The sequence below is a fragment of the Oncorhynchus gorbuscha genome, linkage group LG21, assembly GCF_021184085.1.
Source record: "Oncorhynchus gorbuscha isolate QuinsamMale2020 ecotype Even-year linkage group LG21, OgorEven_v1.0, whole genome shotgun sequence".
Taxonomy (NCBI): domain Eukaryota; kingdom Metazoa; phylum Chordata; class Actinopteri; order Salmoniformes; family Salmonidae; genus Oncorhynchus; species Oncorhynchus gorbuscha.
The window spans coordinates 36,585,853-36,600,041 of NC_060193.1; the positions used below are offsets into that span (position 1 = coordinate 36,585,853).

A 14,189-nucleotide genomic window follows, 5' to 3' on the forward strand; every position below is an offset into this window, starting at 1 on the left:
CTGCAGTAGTTCATGTGTCGGGGGGCTAGTGTCAGTTTGTTATATCTGGAGTACTTCTCCTGTCTTATCCGGTGTCCTGTGTGAATTTAAGTATGCTCTCTCTAATTCTCTCTTTCTTTCTTTCTCTCTCTCTCTCTCGGAGGACCTGAGCCCAAGGACCATGCCTCAGGACTACCTGGCATGATGACTCCTTGCTGTCCCCAGTCCACCTGGCTGTGCTGCTGCTCCAGTTTCAACTGTTCTGCCTGCGGCTATGGAATCCCGACCTGTTCACCAGACGGGCTACCTGTCTCAGACCTATTATTTGACCATGCTATACACCAAGTCACTTGGCTCTGTCATAACCTCACATGGTCTCTCCTATCATTGCTATGCAGACGACACACAATTAATCTTCTCCTTTCCCCCTTCTGATGACCAGGTGGCGAATCGCATCTCTGCATGTCTGGCAGACATATCAGTGTGGATGACGGATCACCACCTCAAGCTGAACCTCGGCAAGACAGAGCTGCTCTTCCTCCCGGGGAAGGACTGCCCGTTCCATGATCTCGCCATCACGGTTGACAACTCCATTGTGTCATCCTCCCAGAGCGCTAAGAACCTTGGCGTGATCCTGGACAACACCCTGTCGTTCTCAACTAACATCAAGGCGGTGGCCCGTTCCTGTAGGTTCATGCTCTACAACATCCGCAGAGTACGACCCTGCCTCACACAGGAAGCGGCGCAGGTCCTAATCCAGGCACTTGTCATCTCCCGTCTGGATTACTGCAACTCGCTGTTGGCTGGGCTCCCTGCCTGTGCCATTAAACCCCTACAACTCATCCAGAACGCCGCAGCCCGTCTGGTGTTCAACCTTCCCAAGTTCTCTCACGTCACCCCGCTCCTCCGCTCTCTCCACTGGCTTCCAGTTGAAGCTCGCATCCGCTACAAGACCATGGTGCTTGCCTACGGAGCTGTGAGGGGGACGGCACCTCAGTATCTCCAGGCTCTGATCAGGCCCTACACCCAAACAAGGGCACTGCGTTCATCCACCTCTGGCCTGCTCGCCTCCCTACCACTGAGGAAGTACAGTTCCCGCTCAGCCCAGTCAAAACTGTTCGCTGCTCTGGCCCCCCCAATGGTGGAACAAACTCCCTCACGACGCCAGGACAGCGGAGTCAATCACCACCTTCCGGAGACACCTGAAACCCCACCTCTTTAAGGAATACCTACGATAGGATAAGTAATCCTTCTCATCCCCCCCCCCCCTTTAAGATTTAGATGCACTATTGTAAAGTGACTGTTCTACTGGATGTCATAAGGTGAATGCACCAATTTGTAAGTTGCTCTGGATAAGAGCGTCTGCTAAATGACTTAAATGTAATGATGTAAATGGTCATTTATGAACATTTGAACATCTTGGTCATGTTCTGTTATAATCTCCACCCGGCACAGTCAGAAGAGGACTGGCCACTCCTCATAGCCTGATTCCTCTCTAGGTTTCTTCCTAGGTTTTGGCTTTCTAGGGAGTTTTTCCTAGCCAACATGCTTTAACACCTGCATTCCTTGATGTTTGGGGTTTTAGGCTGGGTTTCTGTACAGCACTTTGAGATATCAGCTGATATCAGCTGATGTACGAAGGGCTATTTAAATACATTTGATTTGATTTGGCCTTGATGAAAACCTACTCCAGAGCGCTCACGACCTCAGACTAGGGTAAAAGTTTCTTCCAACAGGACAACGACCCTAAGTACAGAGCCAAGACAACTCAGGAGTGGCTTTGGGACAAGTCTCTGAATGTCCTTGAGTGGCCCAGCCAGAGCCCGGACTTGAACCCAATCAAACATCTCTGGAGAGACCTGAAAATAGCGGTGCAGCGACCCTCCCCATCCAACGTGACAGAGCTTGGGAGGATCTGCAGAGAAGAATGGGAGGAACTACCCAAATACAGGCGTGCCAAGCTTGTAACGTCATACCCAAAAAGATGCTTTAATCGCTCGATGCTGGATGGTGTTTCAACAAAGTACAGAGTAAAGGGTCTGAATACTTATGTGATATGTTTTTTATTTTGAATAAATTAGCAAACATTTCTAAAAACATGTTTTTGCTTTGTCATTATGATGATTTTTGTGTGTAGATCGATGACGGGGAAAAAACAATTAAATCAATTTAAGAATAAGGCTGTGATGTAACAAAATATGGAAAAAGTCAAAGGCACTGTAGCTGTGCCGGTACGGAATTTTTATTGTGGGCCCTCATAATTTGAATGGATGAAATCTGGACACCCAAGCTATAGGCTTCTGTCGGGCTGAACCTGCCAAATTGATGTATGCACGTTTAGAATGTTTTAATAAGTCTACAGTATGCCCAGGCTTTTCTCCATTTTATTTTACAATTTGTATCATACAATTTGTTAAATACTAGCCACCATCAGTAATACCCACATATATTTATAACTGTCACTTTAGTGTTACTTTTCTTCATTTTGTAGATTACATTTAGCATCATTCCATTCTGTTTACCTTTTACTTCCTCTGTCACTTCCTGTGGGCCGCTAGCATTACTGGATTATATTAGGCTAACGTTGTGCAATAAATCGGGACAAGTAGCCTATTTGAATTATTACGGAATTCAAGATCACATGTAGCAGGTTAAACCTGAAGCCTGGTTCACCACAACTGGACCCTTGTCCTATAGTTCCATGATTAGTGAGAATTAGGGCAGATTTATATGATTATTGTACACTTTTTTCCATTTCCAAAATGTAATGGATTGAACTTGAATATGACAACTTTCAGGATGAATCAAACCACTGTGTTTTTGATTCATCAATATATTTAGTGCATAAAGGCTCTCCAAACCTTTTTTTTAATGATTCATACATACTTTCCTAACTCTAAAATTTGTGTAAATAATCTACAAGATCAGAGTATTTTTGTTGGCTATTATGCCCATGTGCAGTGAATTTGCATGTTTGTACAATTGTGCTTCATTGGGCTAAGCCAGGTTTACAGTAGTAGTAAAATCTTGTATGTTTTATTACTTTTTGAATCAGGTGTGGGTCTCTGGTCCGTGTGTAAACTTACATGACCCTGTGTGCAGTGATTTGCATTTTTTTTTTTTTTTTTTTACAATTGTGTTTCATTGGGCTAGGCCTGGTTTGCAGTGAATAGTAGTAGAACCTTGGATGTTCAGTTCAGTTCTCCTTAACACACTGATGTGTGTAGTGTCACTTTTTAGCACCTTCTTCGGGACATAGCAGCACTTCTGATAGGGTTACAGAGATTGCAGGAATTTAGTAGGTCGTCTAGCATTTCATGCATGCTTTCTTACGAAAGTGTTTAGTTAATAAAGATAATTGTTTGCTGTATCTGTATTGAGTTTTGGTGTCCTATACTTTGTTGCTGGAACCATACCGGTCAAACAAAGGTGGTGGAAGCATCACTCTGCTCAATACAGTACTTGCCCCACCTCTTGGGTGGTCTAATGAGCTTTCTTACAACATTTTGTCTTCGCATTATCCGGTAGGCTATTGGCAATGTAATTTCTGATATTTTGATATAGGCATTTTTGAAAGAGTATAGACTAGGCCTACTGCAGATGATCTAGTCGCAATAAAAATATATATCAGATTATGAAATGACAGGTGCATTGTGTGAGGTCTCCAAGCTGCGCTTCCAGACCCCGATAAAACTCCCCTACTGATTAGGCCTATGTTTTTCGGGACAAGACAGTTATCCTACCTATAACAACACACTGCAATGAATATTAAAATATACAACCGGTTGTGATAATTGCGTTGTTTTCTCTATAATACATTACAATTGCATTCATACACCACAGTGATATATACAGTAAGGCCGACAAGCCATACATCATCTAGAGACCTATCTAGCTCTCAGAGTCTCACATCAGAATTAGATGTTCATCCATGTTACTCAAATGTCAAATTTCAAAGTTGTTGCAAACGTCACATTTTGTAGTGTTTAAGCTTAGGTTTAGGCATTAACTCCGAATTGTTAAGGTAAGAGTTAGGTTTGGGATAGACTTAAAATAAAAATCTAAAAAACAACTTTCTTTGCTGGATTCGAACTTGCAACAGAGGCAAATGCATCCATCATCCCTGTCCACAATGCCCTGGCAAAACCAAAACCTACTTGAAAGTAACAGTGCTTACTGTTGCCCCTACTGGCTTGCTTCCACATCATTTCCTGACATCCACAGGCATGGATGGACATCGAATACTGACTTTTATCACAGGTAACCTGGCTTTTACAGACACTGTTCCAGTTGGCCTAAACAGTGGCGGAATAAATTCAACCACATAGACTAGGCTATTTGTGTTTATCACAGTTAAAACCGGAGAGAAAACATGCAAATATTGCATGTAACAGTTACGTGACCTACACAGCATGATCAAATGCAAGATCATATAATATTAATCTTGTTACAAATTTCACTATTGGTTTGCTTGTAGGCTAATAAAGTCCTCACTAAAATGTTTCCAAAGCAGCAAGATTATTATAATGGGAAATACAAAGGCAATGCACTTCAACTTTGACATGTTGCAGACTAAGTATAGGGAGAAGCCCCCAGATTACTGATGGTAACCCTCAATTAAAAAGGCGCACACCTATTATGTTAGGACCACAGACATTTCCGCACCACCAGCTGGGCTGGGCACTGCGCGCAACGAGCACATTCACACTCATCACAATAGGCAAAAACCTATGCAGAATATATGCCCGCAGTTTAGTACACAATAAGTAAATAATTACTGCAATATTGTGGCAAAGATGGTCGCATGTTCATTCCGAAATAGCCCCAAATGCTTAATTGAATGAAATGTATTTTAAATCAGGACAGTCAATGGGATGTTGGAAATTAGAAAACAGTTCAAATGAATAAATTAAATAGCACTGGAAAATGACATGTAATGTCATCAGTGCACTTTGAAGAAGAAACAATGTAGCCTAACAACATTTCTCGCAAAAGGGGGGGGGGGGGTGGGAGGTGGTACATTACAGCACAGTAGAGTACAGTAAAGAAAAGTAGTGTATAGTTCAGTATGGTAAATAAAAGTAGAGTATAGTTCAGTATGGTACAGTCCTGTAGAGTGGAGTTCAGTATAGTACACAGTGGATCACACTAGAGTTCAGTACACTATAATGTACTGTACTGAACTATACTGTACTGACCTCTACTGTACTGAACAATACTGTACTTTACTGTTCTATGCTGTACTATACTGTGTTGTATGTTGATGTCAAAACTTGTGAAACATGGACATCTATGATTGGTTCAGGTTTGGTCCGGTCTGTACCAACCAAATTTGGTCTTGTTTGGTGGCGGAGCTCATTAAAATAAACAATTTTGTAGAATAATACCCAAATATGCAAGGAGGATGTTGCATATTTCTGCCTTGGTGTACCCATTTATGACATTCCTATCCATAATTATGGATTTCTGTTTACTACAGATCAGGAACCCATGATGAAATTCCGTTAATGCAATTCTGTTACCCGGGTGTAAAAATTACATTACCATGGAATTGCACGGTGACCATACAATCATTCCAAGCATAGGGTTGTCTTAGAAGACGGAAATGGGAAAATAAGAGACCCGTGAAAAAACATTGAAATAGTACTACAATACCCTGATGAAATATGCTATATTTCATTTGACTTTCTAGAACTGAGACCACAAACAAATCTACATCAACGTGAGATCCGAAAACAATGCAGACACAATGCGGCCAGAGTGCACACATTTTAATACCAGGAGTAAGAGGCCGGTGTTCGGAATGTCATCCTATCACACCTGTTAGGATAGGGATAATACAAGGTGTAAATGTTTGTTTCCAGGTAGCTTGGGTCCTGATTTGGATGAAACAGCATTCCAGCCATGTGTACATCAGAGAATGTACCATGGGTATTACGCAAAACTACTTGTTTACAGTTATATTTAGGTTGGTAACCAGTTTATAATAGCAAAAAGGCACTTCAGGGGTTTGTGGTATATGACCAATATACCATGTCTAAGGACTGTTCTTACACGCGATGCTACACTGACTTAGCCGTGGTATATTGGCAATATACCACACCTCCTCAGGCCTTATTTCTTAAATATACCACACCCTCTTGCACGTTATTGCTATAAACTGGGTGTTTCGAGCCCTGAATGCTGACTGCCATGGTATATCAGACCATATACCATGTGTATGACAAAACATATTTTTACTGCTCTAATTAAGTTGGTAACTAGTTTATAATAGCAATAAGGCACCTCTGGGGTTTTGTGGTATTTGGCCAATATACCATGGCTAAGGGCTGTATCCAAGCCTTAGCCGTCGTTCTTAAGAACACGTTGTGCCTAAGAACAGCTCTTAGCCGTTGTATATTGGCCATATACCACAGCCCCTCAGGCCTTATTACTTAAATATACTACATCCCCTCTGGCTTTATTGCTTAAAGGTCTGCCCACGCACTCAGCACTCACACATTCTAAAAAAAGGAAAGCATTACACTTTTTATGACCATGAGAACTTCTTGCGCAATTATTTTGATTGAATAACATAATTTTAGTCACGTACTCTGGTTTATCAAGTGGCTCAGGTTCCTTGCGGGCTTTTCCCACAGGAGTCAGCTCTGCCTCCTCGAGTGTCACCAACTGGAACTCTGCCTCCACTTTTCCCTAAACAAAAAAGAAAATACAAAGAGTCATCAAATAGGGCCCTGTGTCTTGCACAATCATGTGACATGCCTGGATTTAAAGCTTTTTCCACTTTTCATTTTATGTCTGATGGTCCAGCACCATCCTCAGACAATTGGTTTCATTTTTTGTGTAGTTCAAACTTTTGGATAAGGCTTAAAATACAGGATACAATCTTACTATGTCAGATGATTGTGCAAAACACAGGGCCCTAATCACAACACACATACAGAAAGATTATAGTTAAGTCCTACACTTATCACTACCACCAATTCGAGACTAAACCATACCCACACTCTAATCTGATTGCACTATAGTCATTGGAGGCTCAAGGTGCTGGAAGTCATTAACATTCAGCTATTTGATTTGGAATTTTAGTATAAAATTTCAAGTATAAAAATATATTTATTTATTTTTAATTTGGCCTTTACTACACTGAACAAAAATATAAATGCAACATGGAAAGTGTTGGTCCCATGTTTCATGAGCTGAAATAAAAGATCCCAGAAATGTTCCATACACACAAAAAAACGTATTTCTCTCAAACAAATGTGTTTACATCCCTGTTAGTGAGCATTTCTCCTTTGCCAAGATAATCATGCTGAATAAATTGATGGATTTTGATGTGGATTTTTGAAATTATGTTTCTTAGAATGGCGCACGGGTGTCGATAGACTCTTAAGGATAACTGCCATGCACTTTAAAAGTGTCTGGAAAGTTCAACAATGGCACAATTAAGTGGACGACAATTAAGAGGAAGGTAATGTATAAAATACCAAACTTGCATGGAGTTTGGGCTAACTAGGATTCTCCCCATAACCTCAGTTATTAATGTGTGACCCACACCAGGATTTAATCCTGCCCAACCCTCCAGGTCAATTATAATCTCATAATACATTACCATGAGGAGATAAGTGCTCCCACTGCTGTCTACAAACTGAAGGTCCTCCAGCTTCATGTTTCTGTGCTTGCTATTTTTCTTTTTCTTCTTGTTCTTCTTTGCCTCTTCAGCCTCCTTCTCCTCCCTCTCAATGTCCTCCTGACTCTTGAGCTTGATGAGGGGCCACCATCCTTTCATCCTTTTGTTAAGGAAGATAGAGAAGCGGGGACTGGCCTTATCCTCTGCCATCTTTATGCTGCACTGCCCTGAGGTCTTGGCTGCCCGCACCATGTCGTTCAGACGCAGCTCAATGGAGCCTAGGAGAGAGGTGACAGAGAGGCGAGAGCAACCTTTAGCAGCTGAAGAGTATCAAACTAAGCAATAGTTTTCCTGCCATTTTAATATCTACACACCCCAAAAGGAGTCGACATCACAGCAATAACAGCCAGCTGTAACGCAGCCTGGGATCGAACCTGTGTCTATAGTGACGCCTCAAGCGTGCCTTAGACCATTGCGCCACTCGGGAGGGCCCAGAGGTCATGTTTTTAACAATAGTTTGTTTGAGTGGTAAGCCTAACGAAGCCAACAAGTCAAGGAGTGAAGTCGGGGGAGGTGCATTTGCGACAGCCGTTAGTCGGAAACTGTAGTGGTTTTCCAACATCAAGGCTCAGTTCAATATGGCAGTTTCAACATATCTGCTATTGTTTATAAAAGCGTATCTGCATAAATGTTGAAGTAAACTTTTCTATACCCCCATATCACAAACTGAAAACATAACATGTCTACAATGAATTGGTTAGAGAGAGGTCTGAAATATCACTTTCATTTGGATCTGCTGTAGCTTTAGAACAGCTGCAAAGTTGGTTCCTGTTTCAGTCACCTTTTTGGCCACGTTCGAATGGGTCAAACAAAACACACTAATGATTTGGTTGACAAATACTGCCTCCCACAATAGAGGTGATGGGTGCAGTTGGTGAGAAGCACCTTGGCTTAATCGAAAACTGCATGACCTTTGATCACATGACTTTTGTAAAGGCCATGCTGGACAATTTTTATAACCATAATGCAACACACTTTGAAAAGGGGTGACCAACGATGGTCACCAACGATGGCCTTTTCAAAATGTGTTGCATTATGGTTATAAAAATTGTCCTCCCTTAAAAGACCTTCACTTCAAAAATTTGAAAAAAGTGGCAATAGTACTGTTTGTCCATTTTGAGAAGCCGTAGCCAGTATACACTTCCTCAAAATAGTCAGAATTCATTTAAGATGACTCAAGAACTGTATCATTAATTACCGTTTTTGCCAAAGAGATCTTAGTCGTGCAACTTTATATCTAACTAAGATGTTTGGTGCAGTATTTCTCAATGAAAAAAAGTTGCTTGAAAACTAGTCATCTCTCGTTGAATGACAACAGACTTTATTGAAGAATCCCTACTGTTGACCAATCACTGATGAAGAGGTGTTACCTCCAAAAAATATGTTGTGTGCCTGAACAGCCAAAAAGGAAACTTCACAAAATGTAGTCATAATATATACACGAACACAGAGAGCCTGTTCAGGGTAGCCTAGTTTTTAGAGCGTTGGACTAGTAACCGAAAGGTTGCAAGTTCATATCCCCGAGGTGACAAGGTACAAATCTGCCGTTCTGCCCCTGAACAGGCAGTTAACCCACTGTTCCTAGGCCGTCATTGAAAATAAGAATTTGTTCTTAACTGACTTGCCTAGTTAAATAAAGGCAAATATTTGTTTTTAAATATAGAAAGCCTTTATTACAGCAGACTGAAAACAGTTGCATGCATTTGTGAATTGCGGTTTATTTATTGTTTAGGCTAATTATTCAAAGCTCCCTTTATTATTTCATTTTAAAACTAAAATGCTTGATTGCATTTCAACGCATGATGCTGTGTGATGGAATGATTGATTGATACAGTAGCCTATATATTGAAATATAAGCCTAAGTAAGTTACAGTGTTACAACTAAACAGGACACGCTCTTTGGCCTACAGCTCGATGGTGGTTATACAAGGCTACTATACAAAGCCTACTAATGATAACGACATGGCCTATGATTATCAATATAATAATAATAAGTCATCTTCAGAATAAGATGGAGATCAAGAAAAGGGAGGGGTTAGGAGCGAAAGCTGCATGTATATTGTGTGTGACAAACAGGTGCTTTTAGATTACAATATAATTTTTCTGACTGTTTGGAACAGTGTAAACAACACTAAATAAATTATAAGTAATACCAGTCTGTTGAAAAGGAAAACGTTTGTAAAGCCTTTATCGCAGCTTGGCAAAGATTGATTTTTTTTTACACATTTTGTTTTAGTAGTGACGTGAATGAATGGAAACCAATAGGATGCTAGCATTCAATGTGTAACAGGGTACAGTAAAAGCAGCCTTGTGCCTTCGTCAGTGCCAGGTGTGTGAGATTGCAATTAAGAGTGTGGCCTTCATTATAAAAATTGCTGTTTGTTCATTCAGCACATCCCATTGCTGTGAGAAGGTTGGCGTGCACAGGGGAAACAAGAGCGGTGGTCGATTGAGTATGGTACCATGCACACTAGTAATTTAATATTAAACTGATAATGGCAATAGGCCGAGTATGGCATTAGTCATGTAAACACCTTACTTTGCTTATCTTAAATCGGCGTAATGTCATAATTGAAGTAAGCATACACTGATTAAACACCTGTTTTTCTGAGCAATCTTTCTTTTTATTAGGTCATGTAAACAGCTTAATCGGAGTTCAAGCGGTGTATTTGATCTGCGCATGTGCCAGCACCAGCAGCGCAAGCCTCCGTCTTATGCATGATTGAAGTGAGTTCGGGAAAAGTATGCATTTTAGAATATACAAAATGTATATTTACAGTACCAGTCAAGACTTTGGACACACCGAATCATTCAAGGGGTTTTCTTAATTTTTACTATTTTCCTCATTGTAGAATAATAATGAATACATAATGTAATGTCATCAAGGCAAAGGTTGGCTACTTTGAAGAATCTCAAATATAAAATATATTTTGATTTGTTTAACACTTTTTTGGTGACTACATGATTCCATGTGTGTTATTTCATAGTTTTGATGTCTTCATTATTATTCTACAATGTAGAAAATAGTACAAATTAAAATAAAAAACTCAACTAAATATTGAAATGAATAATGTGGAAATTGGTGACTAAACTGCCTCAAGTAACTCTGGATCAGTGGTAGAAAAAGTACCCAATTGTGATACTTAAGTAAAAGTATAGATACCTTAATAGAAAGTTACTCAAGTAAAAGTTCAATTCACCCAGTAAAATACTAATTGAGTCAAATGTAAATGGAAAATGTATGGAGTAAAAAATACATTATTCTGTTTGGGAATGTAGTGAAGTAAAAGTTAAGTACAGATACCCACTACTTAAGTAGTCCTTTAAATTATTTGTCATGGTCAAAACATGTTGATGCAATAGTAACTAAGATGGGGAGAAGTCTGTCCATAATAAAGCGCTGCTCTGCCTTCTTAACAACACTATCAATAAGTTAGGTCTGACAGGCCATAGTTTTGTCGCACCTGAACTACTGTCCAGTCGTGTGGTCAGGTGCCACAAAGAGGGAAAATTACAACTGGCACAGAACAGGGCAGCACGGCTGGCCCTTAAACGTACACACAGAGAGCTAACATTAGTAATATGCATGTCAATCTCTCATGGCTGAAAGTGGAGGAGAGATCGACTTCATCACTACTTATTTTTAAAGAAGTATTGACATGCTGAATGCACCAAGCTGTCTGTATAAACTACTGTCACACAGCTCGGACACCCATGCATACCCCACAAGACATGTCACCAGGGGTCTCTTCACAATCCCCAAGTCCAGAACAGACTATGGGTGGCGCACAGTGCCCATGGATTTTGTATTGTAGATACAGTGCCTTGCGAAAGTATTCGGCCCCCTTGAACTTTGCAACCTTTTGCCACATTTCAGGCTTCAAACAAAGATATAAAACTGTATTTTTTTGTGAAGAATCAACAACAAGTGGGACACAATCATGAAGTGGAACGACATTTATTGGATATTTCAAACTTTTTTAACAAATCAAAAACTGAAAAACTGGGCGTGCAAAATTATTCAGCCCCTTTACTTTCAGTGCAGCAAACTCTCTCCAGAAGTTCAGTGAGGATCTCTGAATGATCCAATGTTGAACTAAATGACTAATGATGATAAATACAATCCACCTGTGTGTAATCAAGTCTCCGTATAAATGCACCTGCACTGTGATAGTCTCAGAGGTCCGTTAAAAGCGCAGAGAGCATCATGAAGAACAAGGAACACACCAGGCAGGTCCGAGATACTGTTGTGAAGAAGTTTAAAGCCGGATTTGGATACAAAAAGATTTCCCAAGCTTTAAACATCCCAAGGAGCACTGTGCAAGCGATAATATTGAAATGGAAGGAGTATCAGACCACTGCAAATCTACCTGGCCGTCCCTCTAAACTTTCAGCTCATACAAGGAGAAGACTGATCAGAGATGCAGCCAAGAGGCCCATGATCACTCTGGATGAACTGCAGAGATCTACAGCTGAGGTGGGAGACTCTGTCCATAGGACAACAATCAGTCGTATATTGCACAAATCTGGCCTTTATGGAAGAGTGGCAAGAAGAAAGCAATTTCTTAAAGATATCCATAAAAAGTGTCGTTTAAAGTTTGCCACAAGCCACCTGGGAGACACACCAAACATGTGGAAGAAGGTGCTCTGGTCAGATGAAACCAAAATTGAACTTTTTGGCAACAATGCAAAACGTTATGTTTGGCGTAAAAGCAACACAGCTCATCACCCTGAACGTACCATCCCCACTGTCAAACATGGTGGTGGCAGCATCATGGTATGGGCCTGCTTTTCTTCAGCAGGGACAGGGAAGATGGTTAAAATTGATAGGAAGATGGATGGAGCCAAATACAGGACCATTCTGGAAGAAAACCTGATGGAGTCTGCAAAAGACCTGAGACTGGGACGGAGATTTGTCTTCCAACAAGACAATGATCCAAAACATAAAGCAAAATCTTCAATGGAATGGTTCAAAAATAAACATATCCAGGTGTTAGAATGGCCAAGTCAAAGTCCAGACCTGAATCCAATCGAGAATCTGTGGAAAGAACTGAAAACTGCTGTTCACAAATGCTCTCCATCCAACCTCACTGAGCTCGAGCTGTTTTGCAAGGAGGAATGGGAAAAAAAATCAGTCTCTCGATGTGCAAAACTGATAGAGACTGATAAAGACCCAAGCGACTTACAGCTGTAATCGCAGCAAAAGGTGGCGCTACAAAGTATTAACTTAAGGGGGCTGGATAATTTTGCACGCCCAATTTTTCAGTTTTTGATTAGTTAAAAAAGTTTGAAATATCCAATAAATGTCGTTCCACTTCATGATTGTGTCCCACTTGTTGTTGATTCTTCACAAAAAAATACAGTTTTATATCTTTATGTTTGAAGCCTGAAATGTGGCAAAAGGTCGCAAAGTTCAAGGGGGCCGAATACTTTCGCAAGGCACTGTATGTGGTAGTAGAGCAGTGCCTGAGTGCAGAGACTTAATGTGTTGTGAAAAGTATTATGAAATGTAATATTTGTAATTGTATGTAACTGCCTTAATGTTGCGGGACCCCAGGAAGAGCATCCTAAATAAATACAAATGTCCAAACTCAGAATCAACTAGGCTTTCCAGCTTGGTAGAACGTTTTTTTGACTGGCGATTTTCTGCATTTATCAAAGTCCCATCAGGTAGCCTGATTTCAGATGTGTCCATGTAAACAGGATTATTAGAAAATGTGTTATTCTTGCAAAGCTTATAAACCTTTAAATTGAACTATTATATTAATCTGACTATTCACAATGATCTTAATATTGTGTGTATGTGAACGTACTCAATGTTGCATAGTCCAAACAGAGAACTAGCCTAACAGCTGTAAGTATGTCTGTATATGGTGTAAGTGCCCATATGCCATTGACCTGCTCACCTTCTCACTGGGCACACCCTCCTGTGCATGTGAGTGCTGCACAACATATTGATCTGAGTTACATATACTGACTGGTGATTTAATTGTTGTTCTATATGCTATGTTTTAATATTTGTCCTGATATAGGCATATGTACCTGGAGCTGAAGATGAAAATATTGTTCTGTGTTGTGTTACTCAGCAGGAAAAAAAATACTGTTGTTGATCGCTATTCCCATGTGCCACCTCAGATTAAAAGAACCTGTGTGTGTTAGTTTAATCCTGAGGTCACCTCATGTATAGAAAAAAGTGGCGTAGTATCGGCAACTTGTTATATATGGCGTAGTCGGCAGGTTGAGCTGACTGTCCCGGGGTAACCCTGACTGGCTTGGCTGTGCAAATCCTGGATCTTGTGGAGTGCTTTTCCTATATGCTGCCAAGGCAGCAGCTACTCTTCCAGGTGTCTAGCAAAATTAAGACAGTTATACCATTTTAAAAGCATTACAATACATTCATGACAGATTTCCCAACACACTATTGTGTGTCACACGTTTAACATTTCCTAATGTGTATTGAAGATTTGATTTATTCATATTTTGCATGCATATTTTCTTATTTTTATTGCATGCTACATTT

The 14,189-nt window shown here is 40.4% G+C and overlaps 1 protein-coding gene across 1 annotated transcript in view; it reads right to left on the minus strand.

The window, feature by feature from the left end:
• The window catches only part of fer1l4 (fer-1 like family member 4), a 127,028-nt gene that overhangs the window by 2,118 nt on the left and 110,721 nt on the right, over positions 1–14,189 (minus strand). Inside the window, exons 44-45 of the mRNA XM_046319359.1 lie at positions 7,592–7,887; positions 6,572–6,672 (exon numbers count right to left, since the gene is read on the minus strand). Of these exons, the coding sequence (XP_046175315.1) occupies positions 6,572–6,672; positions 7,592–7,887 (397 nt within the window). The remainder of the gene's footprint in view (positions 1–6,571; positions 6,673–7,591; positions 7,888–14,189) is intronic.